Source organism: Pavona decussata, unplaced genomic scaffold (genome assembly GCF_977016875.1).
Source record: "Pavona decussata unplaced genomic scaffold, jaPavDecu1.1 SCAFFOLD_4, whole genome shotgun sequence".
NCBI lineage: Eukaryota > Metazoa > Cnidaria > Anthozoa > Scleractinia > Agariciidae > Pavona > Pavona decussata.
The window spans coordinates 1,106,019-1,132,757 of NW_028145428.1; the positions used below are offsets into that span (position 1 = coordinate 1,106,019).

The 26,739-nt window shown below is 37.3% G+C and overlaps 2 protein-coding genes across 2 annotated transcripts in view; one reads left to right on the top strand and one right to left on the bottom strand.

The window, feature by feature from the left end:
- LOC146489675 (uncharacterized) lies at positions 1 to 15,554 on the top strand. Its single transcript, XM_085103748.1, has 13 exons — positions 1 to 400; positions 2,927 to 3,001; positions 5,053 to 5,102; positions 5,215 to 5,268; positions 6,687 to 6,837; positions 7,090 to 7,172; positions 7,559 to 7,642; positions 9,558 to 9,654; positions 10,047 to 10,122; positions 10,842 to 10,933; positions 11,068 to 11,333; positions 12,110 to 12,629; positions 13,130 to 15,554. The coding sequence occupies exons 1-13, from the start codon at positions 226 to 228 to the stop codon at positions 13,369 to 13,371; spliced, it is 1,965 nt and encodes a 654-aa protein (XP_084959874.1). The 5' UTR covers positions 1 to 225; the 3' UTR covers positions 13,372 to 15,554.
- Positions 14,533 to 26,739, bottom strand: part of LOC146489676 (ATP-binding cassette sub-family F member 3-like) — a 19,884-nt gene continuing 7,677 nt past the window's right edge. The window contains exons 12-26 of the mRNA XM_085103785.1: positions 26,409 to 26,468; positions 25,063 to 25,119; positions 24,842 to 24,864; positions 24,434 to 24,489; positions 24,146 to 24,262; positions 23,537 to 23,620; positions 23,104 to 23,180; positions 22,542 to 22,586; positions 22,126 to 22,174; positions 21,570 to 21,650; positions 21,324 to 21,412; positions 19,635 to 19,726; positions 18,900 to 19,032; positions 18,381 to 18,468; positions 14,533 to 18,053 (exon numbers count right to left, since the gene is read on the bottom strand). Coding sequence (XP_084959911.1) covers positions 17,904 to 18,053; positions 18,381 to 18,468; positions 18,900 to 19,032; positions 19,635 to 19,726; positions 21,324 to 21,412; positions 21,570 to 21,650; positions 22,126 to 22,174; positions 22,542 to 22,586; positions 23,104 to 23,180; positions 23,537 to 23,620; positions 24,146 to 24,262; positions 24,434 to 24,489; positions 24,842 to 24,864; positions 25,063 to 25,119; positions 26,409 to 26,468 — 1,201 coding nt within the window. The 3' untranslated portion in view covers positions 14,533 to 17,903. The remainder of the gene's footprint in view (positions 18,054 to 18,380; positions 18,469 to 18,899; positions 19,033 to 19,634; positions 19,727 to 21,323; positions 21,413 to 21,569; positions 21,651 to 22,125; positions 22,175 to 22,541; positions 22,587 to 23,103; positions 23,181 to 23,536; positions 23,621 to 24,145; positions 24,263 to 24,433; positions 24,490 to 24,841; positions 24,865 to 25,062; positions 25,120 to 26,408; positions 26,469 to 26,739) is intronic.

Below are 26,739 nucleotides of genomic sequence, written 5' to 3' on the forward strand. Positions count from 1 at the left end.
TTTGTTGTCATGAAAGTGAGGCCAGTGTTAGAACCGGTGGATGTATTCACTGTTGTTTTTCGACTCCACGTCAGCTTGGGTCATTGGGTTAGTACTTCAATTAAAGCTGAGTGGGATTCAAGCAAAACTGTTTTGAACTCTTTCTGTATTCGAAGAATGGAAGAGAGAGATCTCTTTGAGTCTCACCTGATCCACACTGCATATTGAACGTAAGGTTGCATCGAGATGTGCAGTCGAAGAAACAAGCCGATTTTGCAGGGGGCTGTTTTGTTGGCTCTTGTTGGAGGCCTTGCTTACACGTTTTACCTTTACAATTTGACAATAATGGACTTAGAGACATCAAGATCGGAGGCTGATAAGTATCTTAAGCAACAAGAGTCTTTATCATCCCAGCTGCAAGGTCAGTTAATAACAATATCGAGATCTGTTGATATAGCTTACTCGAATGTTGGTAAATTCTTGTTTTGTTTTTTAATCTTTACAATATAAATTTTTGCGGACTGTTTCATGTTAGATTATTTGCACTATAATAAAAAGTTCCGTGTTGTTTTATAGTAAGTTTTAGGTCACTATTTGAATTGCGTATTAATGTCTTTCATTTTTTTGTTATTTCTGAAGAAGTGATTCCAATTAAATTATCTTCAGTTTAAAAAACCCGGAAATCTAAGTTCCTTCGTATATGCAGTTCGAAATCTATATTTCAAAGTTGGGGATGGAAACTTCTGAAGGGAATGCAAATATATAAATAATAATGAATGTGGATTTAAAGCCCTTTTGAAACTGTGAAGCTTTTGTTTATTTTGATGGGAGAATGTTGTGGAGTTACTGCACATGAATTATACACAGAACCCATCATGAGAAGAAAAAGTCACAGGTCAAACTGATGTAAAAATAATATCACAACTGAGAATACTGAAATATCAACATTTAAATCAGAATAATGTTACGACTGTTGTTATGTTACCGTATGTTATATTTGTTCCTGACATTGCATCAAAATCAAATACCATAATTTGCATACCATACAGTACTGTAGTTGGAGTAAAAAAAGCAGATTTCCGCACAGAACCATATATTTATTATACATGCACCACTGTTGTCCTTATCCTCTTCCAAAAATGGGGTGCGTGAATGAAGTTTGAGTCGCGAAATGTATACATTTAATTTATGGGGCTGTGCGGAAATCTTGCCAGTAAAGCTTTTTCAGGACTATATTTTTGGTGGATTGTGATCAGTATTTCGTTTGACTGTTGGATAATGGTAAATATTTGAAAGCTCTCCCATGACTTCAGTGATTTCTGTGTTTAAGATAGAAGAGGAATATTGACAATGCTTACTTTTCAATAACTTTCCATATTTGTGTAAAAAGTTTATATGACAGAGCATGCCAAAGAACTATGTCTGGGAAAGCTACAGTGTATGTGTTAAAATATTATTGAAAGTAAAAGTGAAAAGTGAAAAATAGAAAGTGAAGAGTGAAAGAGAACGGCATCAACTGGTGGAAGATCCCATTGGAATTCTCAGATCTGGTCCTGGTTGCTGAAAGATCTGATAATTTTATCCTGTGAACAAAATCAGTATCCAGCGGATATAATGTAAGAATTGGAGGACAATTTATTCACTGGATAGCAACTTATCCAGTGGATAAAGTTATCCACTTTTTGGGGGCCTGATCCCAATGGAACTGCTGTGACATGAGCTTAGGCAAATTTCATAAGAAACATAGTGAAGCCCCCCGACACCAAAGAAGAGCTCATGGATGGAATTGCAAGGTTTTGGACCTTGTGAAGTGTGCCAAGTACATCAGCCATTTGATGGCATTTACAGACTGTGTTTTCACACGATCAGGGAAAGCTTCTGAGAAGTAGTTCCCTTATACAAAAAGAGCTCCTTTACGAGCCATCAATGCTAATATAAGAGTTGACGACCAATACTACATGTACTGTATGAACCCAGTCCCACTGCAGTCAGTGCAAAAGAGTCCCAATAACTCAAGCCCCAACTGAGATAAGTCCAGTTTCCCTTGATCAGTACACCAGTTTAAAGTATGTGCAGGGGTGCGTTCCTTTGGGATGATCCGTATCAGGATCAGTGATCCAAGATCACTCAGATCAGGGTGCATTAAAGGAACCAAGGAATCCTTGAGCAACTTTACTAACCAATTTATCTTTTTGCAAGTTTATGGACATCATTATTTTTCTTAAAATGGACTAAACAAGCTATTCCAATAAAGGATTTATTTTTGTATGGGTCTTTGTAATGTTTTGGAGCAACTACAGAATACAGGGGCACTTTGGTCCACCTTGCTTACGTTTGTCAGCATGTTTTGAAGGACGACACATAACACAATAGATGCTATTATTATACAAAAAAGATGTAAATAAGTGGCCCTGTATTCTGTAATTTAGCCAATGTTTTTTGAAAGTACATGTATAAGACATCTGCCAACATGTGCACTACAGTGATGAAAGAGATTATTGACATAAACTTTCCAAACCCATGTACTGTATTTTATGGAAAGCCATAGTAAACAAAAGTGGTCAAGATTATTTTACAGTCCAGTTTTGTCACAAATAAGTCCAGACGCCTTTCCAGCTAGCCAGATGCAAGTCCACCCTTCCAGAATTGATGATGACCAGTCAAGAACGCGCGAAAAATAATGGCCGGGAGAGAAATTTCCATTGGTCGAGAATTGAAATTTTTGGTGGTCGAGAATTTTCATCAGTCGAGAATTTTTCAGCGGTCGAGAAAATATTCTGGTTAGCAGGTATTTTCCGCCAAAATGTTGTCACATGGTACAAACAAAGACGTAACAAGATAGTGGATGTTTTGACTTTGCTATTTACTGCGATCGTAAACGTGAAGGGAAAAAGAATAGTATACATATCTGCACAAACTTAAATTGTTTTTGTTAAATTCATTTCAGTTGTGTATGAACACCGTGCACGGTTGGAGAGATCTCTACAGAAGGAGAAGACAGACCACAAGAATACAAAGCTAGGTTGGTACCTTATTGCAAATGATACATGTACATGTACATGTAGCTACTGCAAGGACAAGATGATCGTTCAGTTAAAAAACTAGTAACTTGTGGCAGCTATGAACTTAAACAAAATTAAATTATTTTATACCTTACATAAACAAATAATTTCTTTCATCTTATGACTTTAAACTGGTTGGAGAAATTACATGTAAGTGTACCAATGTTCATTATTATAATCATAGTACATTTAATTTTGGAAACATTGTTAGTACACATTTTTTCGTAAAATGTTTGCCCATTTTTCACTCAGGGAGCATTTGGTATTAAACTAGACTGTTTTTACTTCTTGTATGCAAAATTTGCATTTGTAATAAGTGGTTCATGGCTGCACAAGCAGGAAAACATTAAGATAGTTTTGGAAAGTTTGCCTGTGAGGTTCTTAACCCTCTCACTCCCAAGAGTGCCATTAATGGCACAAGAAGTCATTACTTGCTCAATATTGGGTGAATTTGTATCAAATTTGGACCCCAAACAGATCTTGGTGAGATCTGTACATTGAGAGTATATGCCAAACATGATTAACCACCCCTCCATTTTTTGGAACTTTTTCTTACTACATTTTTAATACCAAGTCAACATTTGACAAGAAACTATGTACCGAGATCTGCCAATTAAGCTATAGTTTAGGGATATACCCAATGTACATGAGAAAGTACGTATTTTTAAGGTTTTTTATTTTTTTCCTGTGTCTTTGCAAGATTGATAAAATTATATGCAATGTCCCAGACAAAACCTTTCAATTGACTATTATATTACATTTGGTATATGGGTTCACAGTTGCTGTTTTCCAAAAATATGGCATTTCCCCATGGGAGTGGAGGATCTCTTCCGTACAAAGCACACATGTACATGTAGAGATCAAACCACAACCCAAGGAACTCTAAGTCCTGTTCTTGCCAATAAAATATACGTGTAGCTCAATAATACAATTTCTCTGAATGTGGTGGGGTTAAATTAGCCATGTTACATGGTAGTGCATTGTGTGCAGTGGGGTAGGCACCCAGTGAAAATACATGTACGTGTACGTGTTCACGTAGCTGTCATTGTGTTTGTAGTGTATAATAATTATTCTCTTATCTGTTTGTTTTTATTTTTTTACTGAAATTGTTAAGCTGTAAATTTGTAACCCTAGTTTCAGTGGCTTTTGTTTGTCTTGAAGCACTGGAAATAATTTTTCTTGCTTAGCAGGACACATACACTGTAATTAACACTACAAATTTAAAAGACACAAAACTGTAAGACACTCAAGTTTCACACACTAAGCGATCAATTCAGACTGAATGTTGGTGGTGGTAGAAATAAATGCTAAATTTTGCATGTAAATTATGTTTAATAATTTGCACTTAATATGTACAACTATACTACATAGAAATTGCAGCCAGGAATATTCATGATAAAACTCTGAAGAAAAGATTTGACATAACATTGTAGCCAAGAATATGAACACTGTATTCATATTTTTCTAGTACCACAATTACAATAATTTATCCCATCATGCCAATAAAGATTGAAGATTTTTTATTGAAAAATCACCCAATTTTAAAATGTTCATTGTGTTTGGAGAATGCGATCCTAATTTTGTCTTGGTTGACCTCTTTGAAAATGTTTGGTGTTGGGACTGCCATATAGTTGTCCCTATTGCTTTTTTCAGGGGCTCATTTTTGCCAAGAATTTTGGGGATTTTTTTCCCTTCTCCCCCAAAAAGAAAAATAAAAGCCTGCAATTGGTCTGAGCCACAATCTCTGATTACTGCTAGTTTTTTAACTTACATAATTTTAGCCAGCATCAAATCTTTGTTTTTAGAGTTTTATCATTTACTATGAATTGCATGTATTAATGATTATTAGTTGAAGAAATTCTGATAAATTTGTTTGGACAATAATAATAAAATAATCAAGGGAAGGATGACTCCTCTCTGACCACCCTTGATGAATCTTGCTTTTCTCAAACATGTATTCTAATAACAATGACGGACATGTACTTACCTTACATCTTTTTTCTCATTACAGATTTTTCCAAAAAGCAAAATGATTTTCTTTTGAATGTAACCAGATCTAAGGTAATTATTGTGTACATCATTTTTTGCAAGTGTGAACTTTGAATTTCGTCCCTTTTTTATGATAGGAATGTATTTATACTCTGCCCTACATGTAAATATTGTTTGATTGCAGCATGAAGCAATGAATAGATTCAATTCCCTAGAGACACAATACAATATGCTTAAGGTATGTATGGCTGTAATGCTATGCTGTGTAATGTCTCATAAGAGGTTTGTTAAGATGATGTTATTGGGTCTGTCCAATTTTACATAATTATTTTGTGAACAAATCCCCTTGAAATCCCTATGACAGGGATAATATATGACAAGAGACTAGAGCTAGTCTTTGCTTGTGTTGTACGCCTTATACAAAGACTATGTAGAAATTCAGGACACAATAAAGAATTTGAACGCCTCCCATTTCTAGACTCGTAGCCTCACGGCACAAGTAATAAGACAAAAATGCTGCCAAAATGTAGCTCTATGTACACTGTACATGTAGTGTGTAAATGGTTTGAAGTGAGAGCCTGGTTTTTAACCATTTGTTGTAAATATTATTAACAGAGAATTTAAAAGTATATCATTTGGGGGTTCTAGCATCTTTTTTTATTTTTTGTTATTATTATTTTTTTATTTTATTAGACTTCGCCTTCATGTATTCCTCTTATTTCTCAGAGTCCTTCTTTTTACAAACCTGAGATTTCTTTGTAAAATTGGTGATAATATTCTGTGTGGCTTAAAAACAACAAGATGCCTGCTATACCGGGCATTATGCGTGATGCTGGGGCTGATTCATTTATTCCAACTGTATGCTTCGCCGATTGATAAAACTATCCTTGCTAATGGAATAGTTTGAGTCACGACGATCGCGTTACGTTGTTTCCCTTGCGTTACGCTACTCAGGGTTTCAAGGGAAATTGCGGGAATTCCATTGCGATAACGTAAGCTTCTCAATGACCTGTTTTCAGTCTCGCGTCGTGGTCTAAGACTGTCAAACAAAGCACGATTCCTTCGCCAGGAATTTACCAATTTCCACCGTTTTAAATGTTGGGTGCTTCTTAGAAGTTATTCTTTCGATTTGCCGCTTCAAAATGGTGAAATTTCCGTTTGAAAACGGCACACTTGAGTCCAGAACATGTTAACAATATGGGGCCAAATTTAATCTGTTTTTAATAAATAGATCAAATGATGCGTTGACGTCACACAGGTAGGGGTGAGTGGGTCCCCTCCCTCGCGATATAAGCGACAAGAATGGATTTTGATTGGCCTGCTTCTGTTGAAGACAATCAGAACAATACACCCCGAGTAGGAGAGGGGTGAGTTTAATGAATAAATTAATGTACCGATTTGTAGCTACGAGGAAGAAAAAAAAAAAGAAATCGACCCGTTTTTAGACACGGTATGCCCCCTCAGGGCATCCCGCGTAATAAATCATTGAAATCAATCCTTGAACACCCAGTTTCGTGAATTTTGAGCATGAAGAATCTTTGGTCTAGCCCTGCTGACTTGCAGCACCAGGTCATTTGATGAGCTTTAAATTTGGTGTTTTTCTTGTCCATAAAATTGATACACATGACCATTGTATAAAATGTTAATTTGTTTCAGGCCCAGGCTAAAGAGCTTGAGACTGAGTATAGTCGCATTCAACAACAATATAGTCGCCTCAGCTCAGAGCACAGTCAAGTGAACAACCAACAAAGAAGGAATTTCCAACTGTTTAAAGAACAGAAAGCTAATGAGATTGCATCCCTTGATGGTAAGAATGCAAATGCACAAGAAAGCTTGTCTTCCTGTCAGTGAACAGTTTGTACTCGTTACTTGTGACAGCAACTTATTAGGTAATTGTGTCAGAAACCAATAAAGGATTGAAACGTGTAGCTTCCCCATACACACTAGTAGTTAGCAGAAATGAATTATTTACAAAAGCTTCTAAGCCTTAATTATTGATAATTATTATTTTGATAACTGTGCCACAAAATTTAGCATTATTTTGTTGTGAACCATGTAGATGAAATCAAAGCTCTGAAACAGCAAGTAGTGTCACTCAGGACACATCTCAAGTCAAAAACAGAAGAAGCTGAGCAATATAAGGTGTGGTTATGAATTACATTTTATTGCAATCAAGTGATTAGGGTATCATCAGTAATTACAGGTGTATGCATGTAAAACTTAAAAACAATTGATTGCAGGGATTTATGTTTCACTTGCACTCGCCTCAGTCAAGTGCCTCACACTGGGTGTTTTCCCCTACCCAAGAGAAAAAATTGTGACTTCAACTTTTAGGCATGTCAATAAAAACAGATTTGACAGCTTGTTTAGACTTGGCACAATGTTAGGGTCAATATAGTGAAGTAAGTTAGGCTTAATTAATCCATACCTACATGTAATTTGGCCTGATTAATTGAATAAAGCCAAAGAATAAGAAAGTGCAGCTATTTACATACCAACCAAATGTTGTTTTGTTTTGTTTATTTTAGGTTGCCAGTTCTAGGGCAATGGCAGCAAATAAGAGATATCAGGAGATGCTGAAACCTCTGCAAGAGGAACTTGCAAACTATAAAGTATGCTTGATGTTGAAATGATCTACAGAATTCTCAGCAGGCTGTATTAAATAAATGTTTTATTATCATGGATATGGATAACATAATGGGCTTAAATTCATTTTTGAGACGAACTGAGAAAGGAAAGAGAGTGTTAACAGTTTTACAATACATTTTTTTATTAGATGTATTTCAAAACTCTTAGGATGCTTGTCATGTTTAATGTTTTACCCGAGTGACAACTCTTTGATATACATTCCCATGATACATGTATGTTTAGTGTTTTTGTCACTGCCAACCTAAGTGAGTTAGCTGCCAAACAAAAATTAGACAGCATGATTTGCCATTTTTAATTGCTTTTATAAATAGTAAGTGTGATCAGTTGACAGGAACTTTGAAGCCAAAATTTTAGTTATCTTCATACAGTACTTGGATGGGTAACTTTCATTTCCATTGCATCTGGCTATCAAGAAAAATTGACCAAAGAATTATTTCATTGAGTGTCTGAATTGTTACATTTACAGTACATGTGTAAAACTGAGAATACGTATTTTGAATACTTACCACTTTTAATTATTAATTATAATAATGTAACATTGCCATTACAACTCTATCAAACTAACATAACATTAAGAAACACAATTCACAAAGAGGAGGTATTTTTTAATATCAAAATACCTTACTAAAAATAAGATCACGTGTATCTGGATTTTAGAGCGTTTACTCTAAGTAATTTTTTAACATTCTATTTTTGTCACCTGTCATTGCTAGTGGTAGACCTACAGCTGTACAGTCAACACTCTTCTCTCAGTTGTCACTGACATTTGAATAACATGCAAATACTGTAACTCCCTCGGTTTGTTTTTGTGCAAAGTGAGCGAGATACAAGGAGGTTTCAGAATGTTTCTTTTTTCAAACAAGTAACCTTAGATTTATCAGCTTAGATTTCTTTTTCTTTAACACCGCCTGTGTTCTTTTGTTAATTTGACAGTTCCACACAAAGAAAACTTATGGTAATGAATAACAACGCTTACTTTTAGATGCATCCGGAAAAAATGCGTACAAGCATCAGGCCTGCACTGCTTCTACGTCTGTGTTCACTTAATTCTGAGTTGCACTGTATGTACAGATTTAGGACTAAATGTGCTCCAATTTCTGTAGCACTACAGATTTTCTCCAATAAAGTTTTGTTGCCCAATTCTTCCAATTACTCATAATATTTCTGATTCTGGATAGCAACTTATCCACTGTATAAAGTTATCTGCTTTTTGAACGTCTGGGACCTGAACCCAATGGAACTGCTGTGGGACGAGCGTCCTTGCTGTGTTGGACAAATTATGGAATAAAAAATCTGAAAATTGTCTAATGGATCTCTTAGAAACGATACCCAGAGAATTGGAGAAATTGGATGAATTTGTATTTACAAACAGTGTGGACTTGTTAAACGGCCTGGGGATTTGGAGAAATTAGAAGAATCATACATACATGTACTCCTACTTTACCATTTCTACGACTTAGACCATAGCGTGTATCACACTCTCCTGAGCCTAAGGGGAGTTTATCTTCGTTACAGATACGGGACAGGAGCATGTGTGGCTGTCAACCTTACCGATCAAGTGTTTGTCTTAGAGTGATTTCCACTTTGAGGGACTTGATTAGATTTTTACTACTTAGTTCTGTTTCCATTTTACTTGTTTTGTTTTTTATGGACTTAATTGTATTTAACAATTATTCCACGAGCGCGCGTTGGATATGAGATAGCTGATTTCGCTGTCCAAGAACAACCAGCAGACAATTTAATGGTCGCCATTTCTCGGCCATGGTATAATGGCTCATATACCACGGCAGCTAAGCCAATCAAATCCTTCGAATTGCATTATACAATGATTCAGTTTTTAATAAATTGCATTATACATTGCTTTCTCTGTCTCATTAGGAAAAGCTCAAGAATCCTTTTGTCCAGCCAAGAACTAATGAAGCTTCCAGGAATGTAAAACAAGACAGGGTTGAAAGAACAGAAGCCAGATATCAAGGTATGTAAAGTGGTTTGGATACAAGATGAGACAAAATCTTATTTATGTGCGTAGTGTACATGTAGCAACTTGTTCCCTAAAGTAGCTGCTATTCCAGAGGTTTAAGTGAGGACATTTCACTGATGGCAGTTTACATTGAATTGTTGTATTAAAGCTGGGAAACGCTATTTACTAGGCCATTGTTAGCTAACAGAGAGACTACATAAAAATGAGATTAAAGTCTGTTTGTAGCTTTTTTCCAATCTCACAACGTGGAGAATACTGATAACAAGTTACAAAAACTTTATAGACAGGCAAGTTTCAAATTATTTTGAATTACCACAAAATCATTACAGACCAGTTGTTCATAGCGTACAATGTAAGTGATGCCGTGTTTGATGGTAATGTTACAGGTGACCATGTCGTGGACTCCAATGAAAAAAGAGTGGATGAAAGAGAAAATGTTGGAAAGCCTCCGGAGAAGGAAAGGTTTGACATTCCGTAAATAATAATGTTATGGTGTCCTTGATTCTGAACAGCTTAAATAATATTCTTTCTAACTAATGCATTCATGAGCCCCAGACAGTGAGAGGGCTTCCCTGTTTACACAAAGGACGTTGCGTACTTTTGTTAGTGCACATACTTTCTGACTGTGCATCTCGAGATACACAGGTTACCTATGGGTGGTGCCTACATGTACTAATACAGGAATATTTTGGAGGAAGCAGAACTTAGTAAGTTCTCTTGGTATTAAAAACAAAATTGTGGGTAACCATGCGTTTTTCAGAGATATAAAGCTTCAATTTAGTAAAAAAAAAAAGCCATACATTGCTTTCTTCTATTTTAGCACTTTTTACAATAATTGTTTCTTTATTATCTCTAAAAATGCGTGGTTCCCCCCAATTTTCCTATTGGATTCCAATAGGCCTTGCTGAGATCTGCGTTTCCCGCATAGTAATAAACTGCGCAAAAATATCTCTGTATTAGTAGGCACTGTTCTTATAACAGAAATTACGTGCAGAATACTGAAGTGTAAAGTGCACTAAGCCGGTGTTGACAGCTCTGACAGTATCCTGTACGATAGCATTGGAGAAGTGTTACTCTTGTTCGTTTGTCAAATTGTCCTGTATGATTAACACAGATAATTACCGTGTATCCAGTAGCAATGTCCAGTTGCATTGAGCTGATGAGGAATTCTATTGTTTCAGTTCTACAGAGCCTCCTAGAAGTGACAGCAGACATCACCAGGACCACAGTCGTCAACAACGTGATGTGCAAATCAAAGCTCCAAGTGATAACGGTGAGTCTAATTAGAAATTGTCCTCTGTGGGTACCTGGTTTGGTAGTAATTGTGTTGTTTTTTTTGCCTGGTTCTTTTTTTTTTTTTTTTTTTTTTTTTTTTTTTTTTTTTTTTTTCAAATGTTGACCAAGCAGATCTAAGGGAACCTTCTGATGCAGACGTTAATAAGCAAGAACAGCATGTTAATGATGAAAGTCAAATACGTAATGGGATTCATCCAAGGGGCAGTGATCAAGGCAAAGCAAGAGATAGTTCTCGGAATGATGGCTACCCAAGGCATGGGAATGTTCCATTAAGAGACAGCAATCAAGATGTAAGGATTGCAGACAAAGAGCCAGTCACTCAAGTTAGCTCACCAGTGAAGAATAATGCCATGAACAAATGGTCAGATATTTTAAAGGTGAATACTACTCAATGTCCTCCCTGTCGTAATGATACTAATTAATACTTGGGAATTTGGGAAGTTTGTGTAAACTGTGAAAATTTATACGCAAAAATACGAAATCCTTACTTCAGTCTCGTGTGATAACAGGTATGAATACGTGTAAATGTACTGTAGACACCTTGCATAAACTTTCTTAGCTTTAGTTACTTTCTCAGGCTGGTTTCCTTTTCTTTTTTTTCTTTTTTTTCACCTTTCTTTTGCTGTGGCTTGTAAACTGTTGAAAACTTGTGGGGTTGATATTGAAAAGCCTTAAAATACATTTTTATGTCTAAATGTAGTCCATACTGTACCTAAATCAAACATGTAAAATTGTAGTTTTTTTCATGTAATTACTTCTTTAATCGTGATAATTGCCTGTTGTTTACACTAAATATGGCAATGGAACAGCCAACGGTTGCTAGGTGGTGTCAGTAATGTCAATATTGGTTTCAAGTAATATTATTATTACATTGATAATCAGTACATACTAATGATAGAATTACATTTCCGATTGTTTGATAAATACAAAATTTTTCAATAACAACAATAATAATAACAGTCACAGATATAACATAGCATGGGACGCTCCAAAGTAGAAACCTGAACTTTCTTGAATAATAGAAATGTTTCCCAAAGAGCACGGTGTTCTGGTGCTGTCACGTGTTTTGTCTGTGAATCTCCGGTACCGGTGTAAATCTTGTCAACACACCATTTCTTTCATCCTTTCTTTCTCAATTTTTTTTTTCTGACAGGCTGCCGAACAAAGCCAGTATGGCAAAAGAGAAGAAGGTGGTAAAAAAGCTGTAAAGGAAGGATGGGAAGAAAACAAGAGGGAAGAAATGAAGACACCAGATGAGGATCGAAAGCAACTTGGTGAGGAAGAGGCTGCAGATGAACAGATTGATAAGCCTGTGGCACAGGTGGGACGTGTGGGTGACAGACTGGGTTTACAGGGAGACCAACACATCAATGCAGGTGGAGCCCAAGGAGACAGTGAACGTAGGAACCAAGAAAGTGAAGAGAATGACAAGAGGGATAAAGGAGAAGAAGGGGCTGGTGGTTTATCTCGAGAGAAAATGAACAAGCAAATGGCTGAATTGGAAGAAAGCTACCAACAAAAACAACTTCAACAACAGGAACAGCTGAAGGCAGCCCAGTCACAGCAGCAGGCTGATGGGAGAAGACGTATGGCAGCTGATAACAAGGTTGTTCCCATACCAGCTGTACAGAGACAAGACAAAGCAGATGAGGAGCACAAAACACAGGCAGATGGTAGGTTTATATCACCCAGAATGTCATGATACATCCGAGGTCAGACAAATCACAGAGTGCCTGGAAGGAAATGTGAGAGGCGCTGCTAGTGAAGGAGAATTACGGTGTATTTTTGTGTGTAGGAACCCCCCAAAAAAGAGGTTCACTACGGTGAATTTGGGTGCCTTCAGGGTCCGCTGTTGTGTCAAAATAAGATTTTTAAGTGAGTGACAGAAACACTTGTTTCTAGGACCCTCAAAGACCTTCAAAAGATATGTTCCGTAGGACGAAAAAACCTTTCCTGGTTTGGGGGGGGGGGGGGGGGGGCTGGGACAAACTGAAACTGTGGCAAATCTGATCTTATGTAAGAAAATCAGAAAGAAAAACTGGAAATAATATTACGTTCCTGTGGGCCTTCTACTCTTGGTGTATTGGCCATTCCTGAATTGCAGTAAGTGAAAACCTATTGCTGTTAGAATTCTAATGAACAGACCTTCGTCAAACATTTGTTTCTTTTTTAGCTGATAGTGATGATGAGGATGCAGATAAACCTGACAACGAAAAAGAAGATCCAGACGAGGAAGATCCTGATGATGCTGGTGAGGAAGAAGACGATAACATGGAAGATCAACAGCAGCAGCAGCGGGTTCATCAGAATATACAACGACACCAGGGCAACAGGAAATACGATAGATCACTCAAGGCTGCTGCTGTTACTGATGATAATAGTCAACAAAATAGACAAGAATCTAAGCGGACGTAAGTTATCAATTAATAGCACGCACATCTCTTACCAAGCCAGAGAAGGTGTTGTTGTTTTTTTTTTTAATCTGCTGTTGAGGAAGCAAATATGAAGTCATGACAGAAATCAAGAGTCTTCCGTGCTGTAAGATGAGTTTCTGCACAGGCCTACCAAGCTAGTGAAGTTAATTATTTACCTTACATACAAGTGTACCTCATTCGAGGGGTTATAAATCGCTCAAATTCTCAACGGCCGTCTTGTAACCCAATGCTGTTTCATAGATGTATTCCTACTCACACAACGCGTGGGTGAATTCTGGCTTGGGTGGCCTGTGCATTCTCAATCTACGTTTTCTTTTAAACGACGTCGGCAATGGCAATAAACTAGACACAGGAAATTAAATCCAGTCTTATCAGTGATTAGTTCACCATCCTAGTTATTGATTAGTTTGTAGTTTCCGTGCGTAATCACTGTGCATATACTAGTTTGACACCTGTCTCTGCCTCTTGCCGAAAGAGAGTTCTTGAATTGCTCCGAGTTGATTATAATGTGAAGTCTAGGAGTGCTTCTAAACATTTGTCCAAAAAACGAGACTTGGTCCTTTAACAGGTCTGCATAAATTATATTATGAATGGATCTTGTCCAGCTTATTTGTTAGCCTTGTCTTAATTTGGTTTGTAAGGTGAACAGTTAACTGCCATGCTAGGGTTGTATAAGAGTTTTCAGCAAACAATCCCTGCGTTGGTTGGTTTTCAAACCTCCTTCACGGTAGTAACATTCTTTGTATTTACTTCACGAATTATTAATTATTTGAGAGAACACCATAAATGGTTCTCGTTTGTTGCCTTAGACAGCCGTGCGGGGCCCATTTCTTTCTGTCCTTTTGGTCTGCTTTCATACTCTCCAATCGCAATTATATAATTCGTGGGCAAAACAACAGACGCAAATCCATGTAGGTGGGTGAATGTGGGCACTGGACAACGCATGCGTGCAAAATTTTATTTGAAAAGTTTAGAATTATAACAAAGTTCAGTAGACGGATTTTGATAAGACACTTGCTCCTTGCCTCACAATAACAGACGAGGAAAAGCATTGTCAAAACTGAAGCTTTACCGCGTGAACAATCGACTTTCATTTAAGCGGTTGTAATCCTTTGGTGTGTGCTGGATTTTTAAATTTGGGGGGATCCGAGGGCAAGTGTCTTATTAACACCTGACTAATATATAAGTTATTACAATTCGTAGTTTGGGGAAACTAAAAATAATTGCACATTTGGTGCTTAGGATTTTTAGATACAATCTTCTAGATAGTAAGGATGTACACGTTTGGATTTCTGTATACTTCACTCATCGTTACAACACATGTTAACTACTAGCCAAGTGTCTATCCTGCGACATAACCACCTCCCAATCACTTTAGCTCTTTGCGGCCAGGAACGATGAGAGTCAATGGGCCAGTTATTTAAACAGACTTTAACTTAGACCGCGGCTTAAGACAATCAGTGGGCTCCCAAATCTGTTTATAAGTAGTCTATTTTAAAAATAGTTTTCTAGTCTGGGATGCAAGCCTTCTTGTTATCGTCGGCAGTAATCAATGTATAGATATGATTGTTGGCAAAATTGAACATGGCTTAGAACGTGGTTTTGTTAAACACCGTCTAAACTGTCTTTTAATTACTGACCCAATGTTTTCGCAGGCTAGACCAATGTGGTATGCAAATTAGTTAGAGTATTCCCACTCAACGGGACTCCTTCATCAGACCGTTCTCTACCTCTGAAATAAGGAGAGGTTAGTCCTAATTTGAACTAAAATAATTTTTAAGAGAATCGTGAAACTGGGACACACCGCGACACGATTGCAACTCTGATAAACGAAGAAATGGAATTCGAATTTCCATAAGTCAGCTGACACGAGGTCTGTCAAATTGAATCATTTGGAGCCGTGATGACCCGGCAACTCTGAGTGTACCATGTAATCAAGACTTTCTCCTTCATAGTCAGCTCACATCCAGAATAGGTGGTATGTTCTAGACTTTTAAGAGAGAACGTTGACGCACTATAAGTAACTTCCTTTACACATCATATATACCATCAAGGTAAAACCTAGTGGCGGTGTTAATATCTATTTTAAGGGAATTGCTTTAACGTGCTCAGATATTTATTGCGTAGCAGTAAAAAGTAAAAGAATAAATAAATAAATAAAAATAGTGCTAGTTTGCATATTTATTTATGGATTCTCTCAATTCTTTATCGTCAAACTGTAGGCGTAAGTTGTGCAAACCATAGAAACCAGAGGCTTTTCACCTAACGAAGGGTTTTATATCGCGGACTTGGGGGAGGGGAGGGTAGGATTAGGGCGAAATGCCTTGTGGGGACGAAGAATATATTGCCATTTAGTATGTGTACGAGAGTTAAAGAAATAAAGGAGGTAACATTTTTCGCGAGTTTGATTTTCTGTGTAGTTAGCATTTGCTCTCAATGAACAGTCTCCGATGATGGCTGTGTGAAGTGCAGACATTCCCCACTTGTTTTTCAAAGGCCCGTTCAAGCGAGCCACTTTGGAACGAGCATTTGGTTTGAGCCTAACTTCTTGTCTGCACACGATTTGACGAGTGCTCAAATTTTATAAATTGAAAAGGACGCACGTTCATAAGTCTCTGGCGAAAAAAGTGGTGCCCTGTCACAGAGATTTGGCTGTACTTTGGTACAAACTGCGCAAATATTTGACTAAGAACCTCCTCTCTGCCACTCTTAGAGCACCGGGTTTCACTGAGGAAGAAGATACCATAATATTTTTTTTTTAGTGATTTCTCCAAAATACACAGGTAGAACTCAATTTTTCACCAAAAATAGGTGACACTGCCCCAGGAAACTCTGTTCCTCTGCAGCTTCCAATCAGTGACCGTTTTGGGTGTGTTATCTGTATTCGGTCAACTAATAGGAGAGCCTGGTAGCTATGGGATTTGAATTTGTGATACGTCCTATGAAAAAGTAAATTGTCTGATAGCAAGACAAAATAGAAATTTACTATTAAAGAAAGTCGTTTTAATTTTATTGAGATTTTATAGCATACATATAATAAGTATTGATAGTAAAACAAGTAAGGGCATAACGAGAATCGGAATCTTTTTAATTTTTTTATTTATTTTTGTTGCTGTGCTTATCTGAAATTCTCTTTATTTGGTCATTTTACTTTTTGCTTCCTCCTGAATGGAAGAAAAACCTTCCTACGAGGACTTGTCGATAGCAATAGCGTACGTGAAAAAATTATTTTTAAAAAGTCCTTCACAGTGAATTCGTATCACGATGAACAATAAAACTGCACAATTCGAGTTCTCTTCTCATGAAAAATATAATCTGCTCTTCAGAGGGTGGCAAATCGCTAGTTAGCTTACCTGTAGTGTTGTTTTCATTCCATTAATGATGAAAATGGAAAATGAAATGAGAGAAAAAGATGAATTTAAGAGAAAAAAAAAGTTAAAAGATAAAAATGAAAAATGCCCCGTTACGCCCATTCTCGTTACGCCGTTACTCGTTGTGCGTGTTACTATACTAACAACCTCTTTTAAGGTTAAAATAATTTTTCAGTCATTGATTTTTCTGTTCATTCGTGTAAACTGTGGCGTGGTAAAGCTACAGTCCACAAAATTAATGGTAATAACTTGTTAAACAACATTACATTCCACCATTAGTTGAAGTTCTAACTTCTCACAGGTTTTTCCAAATAGAAGATGGCTTTCTATGTTCTCTCAGAAAATGATGCACGGAGCAAGTGCATTAAGCTGCTTTTCTAGTCCCCAAAGCGCATCATTTTCTTAAAAGGACATAACAAAAAACCTCTATTCGGTTTAGAAACTTCGTTCGTCTGAGTAGCCGAACGAGTGCGAAGAACTCTCTGCGTTTGTGTACAGCCTCGTTCCCAGCCTGCCTCAGGCTAGGGAACGAACTTCCCACACGTCATAGTCGACCGCGTGCCGGTTAACTTTTCTTGAATGGACAAATACTTGCTTTAACTAAAAATCCAAATTCGCGTTGTTGGCTTCCGATTTCTACAGATCATTCAGTGACGTTTGACTGCTTGAAAACAAACCTTTCGTTTCGTTTGTAAAACGTAAGTATCCTTAGTGTTTTAGCTTGTTTTCCTACTCCAAAAATAACGTTTCCTTACCTCTTAATATTTCGTATGTCCAACTGAATCACTTTGACTGCTATTGACAGCGAAGTAACCTTTTTCCTTCTGTATTCGTCGTCTTTGATAACGCTTTTAAAATACTGCATTGAACTTTGCCCGGCGAACATCCGGGTGGGCTTAACCTCAGCTTGCTGTCGCTATTTACTTTATTCTAAAAATGTAATGCCCAACGTCGTTCAGTTCTGAACTTGAGCTATTATTGAAAACAGCCCGGCACTTAGCAAGTTAAATAACACTCATTCTTAGAACAGTCAAGTCTTATTGGTAGCATTTTTTCAATCTGAACACCCTGCGTAAATAATTAGATGAACCACATTGTGGTAGCAAATTATAATTGTACAATAATAATCTAAAGGATTTCGTCACAAATCTCTAAGCTGATCTTCCAGTAGTTTCCTGTATTGGTCAAATCCGCCATCTTGTCTTATAACCGAGCCATTGGAACACATCCATACTTCTTTACAAACGCTTCTCACGAGTCGCTCGTCATGAGTTACCATGACAACGCCACCCTGCAATGAAAGAACACTTGTCACACAAATTGGCGACATATTCATCTCACAGTAAAAGTAAGGTCAAGAGCACCCTGCGTGATTTCTAAAAAAGTTCCCGTAGACATTTTTGAGCCCAATAATTGTTTCTAGCAAATATCAGTAAGTGTTTACTGATCGATTGTTGGCAGTTTTTGTTCCGTGTTCCCCAATGTGTTTCATAAATTTAAAATTTTGCCTTCAAAACCAATGAGCATGGAAACCCCTACTATGCATGGACAAGCTGTACAAGAAAAATAGCCGTTTTTCGGGGGAGTGGGGGTGGGGGCAACAACAACGTCGAGTCACCTTATAACTGTTTAAAGCAATCCCGAGAGCCTCTATCGTCTCCACATCTAAATGATTTGTCGGTTCGTCGAGGATGAGAAAATGTGGCCTAGGCATAACAGAATGACAAATAAGATTACAAAAAATAAAATACTACTCCGATACAAAAACGCACCTATGCTATCATTCACACACTGCACTCATCAAGGCCACAACCTTTCGACAATTGTTTTTTCAACAAGATTATCAGCTAGTACATGTCCAGATATCTACCTAACTACAACTGAGTTATCCACGCCATTCGAATCTTCTTGACAAGCTTCTCACAGAGGTAGCTCAGTATCACTCCATATATATCGTATTTGCATGATGTTCAGTCTCATGTTGGTCTGTCCTAGCTGGTCATAATCATCAAAGTCTCAGTCATAACCACTTAACTATTTTTGTTCACCTGTCGACAAGCTCGTAACAGACCTGAGAGCCAAAGTACCTGTTATATCTACGTATTTGCATGATATTCTTGTGTCAGACCGGTCCTACCTTATCATGCTCATCAAAGCCATAACCACTCGACTCTTCTGTCCACCTGACAAGCTTCTCACAGGCCTGAGTGCTAAGTCACCTATCACTCCATATCTACCCAGCTGACGGCGATACTCTTCCTCATGCTGCCCTGTAAAAACATGTTAGAACAACATCAAACTAGCAATCTTGCTGAGTTGGCTTCCTCGACGTAAAGACGGTGTTTCACCCATAAAATTTTTACTTTTATTCTGGGTATCATATAGTGCACCGGAGGGATGGAGTTTTCGCGGTTGGGCTTCAGAGAGAACGGATCCATAGGTCGGATAACAGATAACTAACACCAGAGTGTATGAGAAGGATATGAGAAGGAATTTTCCAACATAAAACAGTTTAGATTACTATGCGCTACATAATCTCGTTCCTAGGGCCAACATTTCCACTGGGTAGGTGCACGAAGGAGCGGACGCTCTGGAAACGGATTTAAACCTCGTACGCATATAAAAATCTTGGCTCCAATCTGAAGGTCGTGGCACAGCCAAACATCATCTGTCAGCTTTCCGGCTGCCGCTGGATACCGCTCACAAAGTTGTGGAAATGATAATACATGGAGAACTTGGACGATTGCGTCCTATCAGTAAAAAACTGAACAGAAGTATGAAATGTCACGGTAATATTAGTGTATAATCAGCGGTCACAACAGCTCGTTTCGGTGACATCTGCTCAGAACGCCAAGAATGTCAACAGACCTACCTGGAAATTTTGAGGCGAGTAATTCCAGCGGAGACTGCTCTGAGCCAAGTTGGTCTACGTGATGCTGACTGAAATAACCAATCTTCAAGTTTCTGTAGAATTTAAAAAAAAAAAATTCAAAATTGCACTTGGGTGAGTTCATGCTCTTACACCATTCCTGGTGGCTTTCATAGCATCTTCACGAAGCCAAATGTGACAGAGACAAATGACGCAAAAACAACTAAACAAACCAGCGCAAAGTTTAAGGCAAATACGCATAAACTAATTGGCACAACTGGTCATCGTTTTTTCTCCTGGATTCGTTGAAAAGATATATAGTTACACAAGTATGCATTCTGTGATTGAAAGGAGCGGGGGGGGGGGATGTGACCGCGCAAATGGATTCGCTCTGACGAAGGGCTAACGCTCAAAACGTCAGCACTCGAATCTCTTTACGGCTGTCAGTTTACCTAAAGTTATCGACTCTATTGATAAACCAATCATTCGTTTCTATCCCCATCGACGCAGCACCACAGTTTCTTTAGAAACTAAACCCCGTTATCCATTTATTATTAACGGCGGTCGGGCAAGAAAAACAAAATAAGAGAGGTTTTTACCGTGAGAACTGAAAGCTGATAATTTTTTGTGAGTCTGTGAGTTTACTAAATCATTTTTCAATATACTAAAAAAAGTTTCAGGAACCCGTACGTGAATCGGTTGTTCGGATGTCACACATTCAGACAGAAAACGCCTTTTTTTTAATTTTTTTTTTTTATTTTCAATTTTTTTTTTATTTGAAATACGTTATAATAATTTATGCATTAGGTTCGGCTCATGAAAAGTTCGGCGTCTGAATCAAAGCCGTTCCAAAGCCGAAATTCCCGCCTGAGCCAGGCGGGAAGAACGGCTGAGCCGTTCCAAATTGAAACAACCGTTCTCAAATGATTCAGACGCCGAACTTTTCATGTACATAATTCAAGGTATTAGGTTCGGCTCATGACAAGTTCGGCGTCTGAACCAGGCCTAAGCATTCAATCAATTGAGTATATACCATTATGCAAAAGTGCACGAAAATTTTGCCTCAGTAAACATAGGGTATTTACACAATATTGGATAAACGTAGTCTTCAGTTCAGGAAAATTATGTACAAAATAATAATAATAATAATAATAATAATAATAATAATAATAATAATAATAATAATAATAATAATAATAATAACAACAATAATAATAATAATAGTAATAATAATAATAGCAATAATAATAATGAAAACAAAGACACATTGCCGACCAGTCTCCACGTTCTTCGCTTAAAAAGTTGAAACTTCTTTAAAATCGTAAAATGATTTAGTAAACCGACAAACTAGTAGTAAGGAGGGTCGATATCCAAGATGGCGCAGGAATGGAATGTGAAAATACGGCCTTCTGATTGGTCCATTTTTGTCCTTTGATCGATATCCAGCTCTCTGATTGGTTAGGGACCATATCGACCCCCTTACTACTCAGACTCACCAAAATCTTATCACCTTCGAGCTTTCAAAGAAACAGCCTTATCGTGAACGGTCTTTTTCTTATTCTTTCTTTTGATCACGGTCAAAGTGTGTCAGTTTATCTCAGTTACGAGAGTAGGATCTACATCAACCGAAGTGAATTAACTGTTGACTGACTTTCAATATAAAATATTTTACCATCCAAATTCATGTCCTACCTGTGAGCAAACTTCAGACCAGACACTGGCTCTAGTTCACCAAGTAACAGCTTTAGTAATGTTGTTTTACCCTGTCCGTTTTCACCAACCTACAAGGAAATCAGTACAACTTATTTACTAACCTATAAATCTGTACACACACTGAAACGTGTCCACAAAACAACTGATCACAAAACTTACAGTCAAAAGATCTCAACTGATCTGTATAGGTTTGTTACATGTACCAATCAAAAAACGTCAACCTACCAAAGCAATTCTTGACTCCTGATTTGCGGAAAGACTGACTTTATTGAGAACAACTTTTCCTTTTTCATAGTAGAAGGTTACCTGCACAAGTACATGAAGAAAGGATATTGACATAACTCAGAGCCGGGGGGAGACAAAGAACGGCTGCGAGGGAGACTAATTCATCAATGGCTGTGATCGACAGTATCTCAGCCTCCAAGGCTTAAGACTTGAGTTACCCTCGATAACAGTTAAATGTAGCTAATGAGAAAATAACAGTAATTTGGAAAATCATTAACTTCTCTAGGCAAACAATGTGTTATGCAGCTCTTGAAAGTGTTTAGACAACTTTTCTGGTATAAAAAGATTTCTTGTTAATATCCCATTCTGGAAACTGTTCTAAACTGATTCTGTATTAAAATTTGGAAGGTGAGTTTGTTTTCTGCCAAAAAATTCAATACAAGGTGTCTCGTAAAAGTTTTTGAGAATACCTTTAAATATTTAGTGAGTTACGATATCTTCAAAACATAACTACCAAAAGATTCATGGGAAAACAGAGCAACCAAAAACTACTGACCTCATCCAGTTGCAAAACAGGGGGAGACAGTTTTTCACATTCAGGAAACCTACAATAAAGAAAGTAAAGACAACGTGTTATTTATCAAACACGACTTAGCCCCACAATACGATTTACGCCTGAGCTATCACAAAAGTGCGTAGAAATTCTGTATCAAGCCAAGTGTACCAAAGTACTACACAAGCCAGTGCTCAGGGTAGAGAATAATAACGCTTAAAACGTTTCTGAAAACGAGGGAACCTCTTCTATTTCTCAGACAAGGATTGCATAAAAACGGAAACTGGATTTACTATGTGTCAGTAGTTTAGGGTGATACTGTGTAGGAAAAGATCTTAAGCACAACAACTACGGCCTCATGCAAGTTAACAATCACAAGAATTCTGATCAGCAAAGATTAGACAATATATTTGACTTACTTGAGAACTACTGGCGGATCCACCACAACTGGCTGAAGATCCGGACTAAAATGACAGACAACAAATATGAGAATGAAGCAACCTCGCTTACCTAAGGGTGGGGTGGAGGTGGGGTGAAGTGCTGTTCAGTGGGGTGGGATAGGGGGACTAAATCATGCATTTGACCCATTTCGGATGTAAATAACAAAATAATGCATGGTTACTTTAAGAAAGAAGTGAAGAAATGAGCACTGAAAACAGAGATTATTGCCTTTGACTAGAAGAACACTGGTATTTACATTCAACAACAAATTCAAGTACACACGTTCAACACTCACTCAGGTTAATTTGAGAAAGAAAAGAAACCACTGCATGGGAAACAATATTGGAAGGGAATTTTAGAAAGTGTAAAACCTAATGTGCAGTTCTTTGAAACGAGTTTGATTTGCTATAAAGGGTGTTTAAATTTATTAAAGGAAACACAGTCTAGGTGAGGCAACCTTAAACTAACAACACAGGCCGGGGGAATTTCTGGTCACATTAGTTAAGAAGCCAAATACTATGATGTAGCAAATCAACCTACAGTTTCTCCAAAGCCTTGAGTCTGCTTTGTGCTAGTGAGGCTCTCTTTGCATTGTATCTCCATCTGTCAACAAATGCCTGGAGTAATGACAACAACAACACTGTTAACGTACTACGTACCACATTTACATGAGCGGGATTACTAAATCATTAACCTAAAAGGTATGGAAGAGATTCTATGAAAATGCATTAATTTATCTGTTTCTTCCTTGAAATATCAAGGCTCTGTATTCTGTTTTAAAATGATTTACTTGCCTAATGTATTAAATTAAATTCTGTTTATACAGAATTCAGCTTCCCTTCTGAATCACACTGCGCATTAAAAGAAATGTTATGTACAGCCTACAAGAAAAATCTTGCAATGCAGTTACCAATGACACAGCTGATGTTTGGTTTATGAGAGCTTTCTCTTTTAGCAACTATAATTTTCAAACCTGTAGATGTTGTCTGTGCATTTGCTGTGCCTCATATTCACGCTGCTGATTGGTTAGCTTTTCTGTCATGGTTTTAACAAAATTCTGAAAGAAACAAAGATGTCATTAGAATTCTGAGTGTAAGAATGAAATTCTTGCGTATACACTTACAAATTTATTGACCCTCTCTCTACTTAATGAGTGAAAGAGCATCAATAGCATTGTTCCAGAAAAATATCCATATCCCTCCCAAACAATGTTTTGTTTTCAAACCCACCTACACAAATCTGGATATTACACATTAAAATTTCATACTTTCTTGCCTTTGAAAAATTTGGATTAAAGACCCCCCTGCTACTTGGAGTTTCAATGCCAATCTCTCCATTTGATCCCGTTATGCAGAAGGTGGCTCATTTCATTACAAATGGCTGGCTGTCAAAGTTCAAGAGTATACTTTGAGAAGTCAAAACCTACACACCAATTAGAGATGAGCTGATTGTGGACAACTGGATAATTCTGAAAGGCCTGGGAGTTGTGGTTCCACAGACCTTGCACAGAGAATATGTCCACTGTACCACAGGAAGTACACAGCAGTAGCACAAGAAAGTTACTGCACAACAAGTTTCATACCTCATAGTTTCCTCTGTATGATTCCAATCTCTGTGAGTGCATGTGAATGATGTCAGTAGTCACAGCGTCTAAAAAGGTGCGGTCATGTGATACTACAAGCAGGGTGCATGGCCAATTCTATCAACAGATAATACTCTTAATTTAAAATGGATGAAGGTACAAAGTTGTGCATAGCAGAACTGGATAACAAAGGTTTAAGTAAATAAATAACATGCCATACAAATCTGCAATTCTCTCTTACATGTAGTTATGTACTAGACTAAGCGGAAACTATCACGTGCAACTCACCAAAAGGTATTTTTCCAACCATAACACAGCTTTAAGATCTAACATATTTGTAGGTTCTACACAAAGACAAAACAGACATTAATAAAATCAATGTAACCTAGTTTCTTGTATCTAAACAGTACATCTTTTCCTCTTGAAGTTCATAATCATCTTACAACTCTGGTCATTCAACATTGCCTGTGGTTATGATTGTCCACTCGGGCAGGATAAATTCCCCTTATGTTTCCTGTTAACGCCCATTGCCTTTGGCAACAGAGATGCATACAAGAAGAAACAAATTATTGGAGTTTCAAAAAATAGACTTCCTTTATTTTTTAAATTATGTGAGCAAACAAACTACATGTACCAAACTGTATTTACTTTAAATTCAGGTGTTGTCAATGAAACCAGAAAATAAAAATTTCTCACCATCAAGAAGTAGGAGATCAGGTCTGAAATGTAAAGTATTAAAATTAAGGTTATAAAAAATGAAATATTCACAGCAATCTCACTGCTAACTTATTTACTCTCCATAATCTGGATGCCTGAAACAGGCACCTATTTCAAAGTAATATTATTTTAGCTTACATCAAAAAGAAAAAGAAAATAATCATTTTTATATTTTGTAAGTTTGAGATCTTCAATCTTACCGACTAAATAATGTTCTTGCAAGTGCAAGCCGCATTCTCCAACCACCTGACAGTTCTCTGTGAATACATGTAAGACATAAGATTAGTATGTCCCTGAAGTCAAGCCTTGATATAAGTACTGCTTTCCATGAGGGACCATTCTGCTAGGGAAATGTTGGTGACATCACTTATAAATGTCTACTCAAATGTGTTTTGGACAAGAAAAGTTAAAATTTGCATAGAATTGATATTAGTATTTGATAAAAGTATGTGGTGTGTGGTATTTCACACTTCTCTTATAGATGTATGTAGCTTAGAAAGAGGGTCGTACAGGGGTATTTTCGTGATGCGTGATTAGCTGATTTTATTTCCCGTGAAACGTGAATGTAACAAATTATTCTTCGTAATCCGTGACCTGAAGGTTTTGCGTGACCCGTGAAGAGCTTGAAAACGAAATTTTCATTTCTGTGATCCGTGATTTGCTATTTTTTCTGTTCGTGAACCGTGCAAGAGACCCCCCCTGTACGACCCTCTAGAAAGGGTTGTCCTGCTGACCTTGTCCAGTGGAGAGCAAAAACATGTCTTAATCTAGAGGAGTATGTACAGTGAAGACTTTAAGTAGTGAATAATGTGCTCATTAGCTTGGGAAAAGGTTATCTCTGATCGGTTCTAATGGCCAATAACATTGGATAATGAATAACAGCTTTTAGTGCCAATTATAATGAAAAAGTAAGGTGTTTAATGTTGTTATGAGGCTACGGGCTGTCTTCTAGTCCACACGCTCTACCACGGAACTATAGGATGCTTGTGAGAACATTAGTTTGTCTATTAAACTAGGTTCATGTGACAATAAACATAAGGTCAATTTTTACTGCTAGGATTTTAAGGCATATAATTTATATGTGCAAATGGAAGAAACGTGATGTTATGCTCTAACCCTAGGGATTCTTCTACTTTAATGGGCTTAGCTTGCACAAGTCTCCCACACCTAAATGGTAGAGCATCCTAACTAGTAATGGGAAGGGAGGCTAAAAATGTACTATCACATTTATTTCACTGCGCATATATACCACTCATCAACATTCAAATCATACCGATAATGCAGTGTGTTGGTGACATGAACCTAGTTGAATTGCCAAGCTCTCACAAGTCTTTTATAGTTCAGTGGTAAAGAATTTGAACAAGTAAATAGAAGGTCATAGGTTTGATTCCTGTTGCATGAACTTGTTTTTCTGTTTTTTTTTTACTGGTGTGCCAGTGTAACTGACCGATAAAATACACCTTTAGTTGTATTTTGGAGATTCTTCAAAACCTTGGTGGCCTAGGCTACATCTTGAACCTAAATACATGTAATAACAACACCCTACCTTGTTTGTTGATTCTGCATTTTTGTTGAGAAACCCAGACCATTCAGTATTGAGGAGGCCCTGACAGTGTACAATCAAAACATGAGCTTATTATCAGGACTTTATTGCTGAGCTACTGGTGAACAATTTCACTGTGGTAAATAACTGACTAATGATTCATACTATGATACCGTGTAATTATTGAGTAAGATGTGGTTAAAAGACAAATTTTTACCTTTTAAGAAAATTCATTTACTGAGAAAGTGTACTTCCTGTAGGTTTTGAGATTGTGCCTGGGGACTACATGTACTAGTTAACAGACTTAACTGGGAGCCAATGCGTTTTTTTCAAT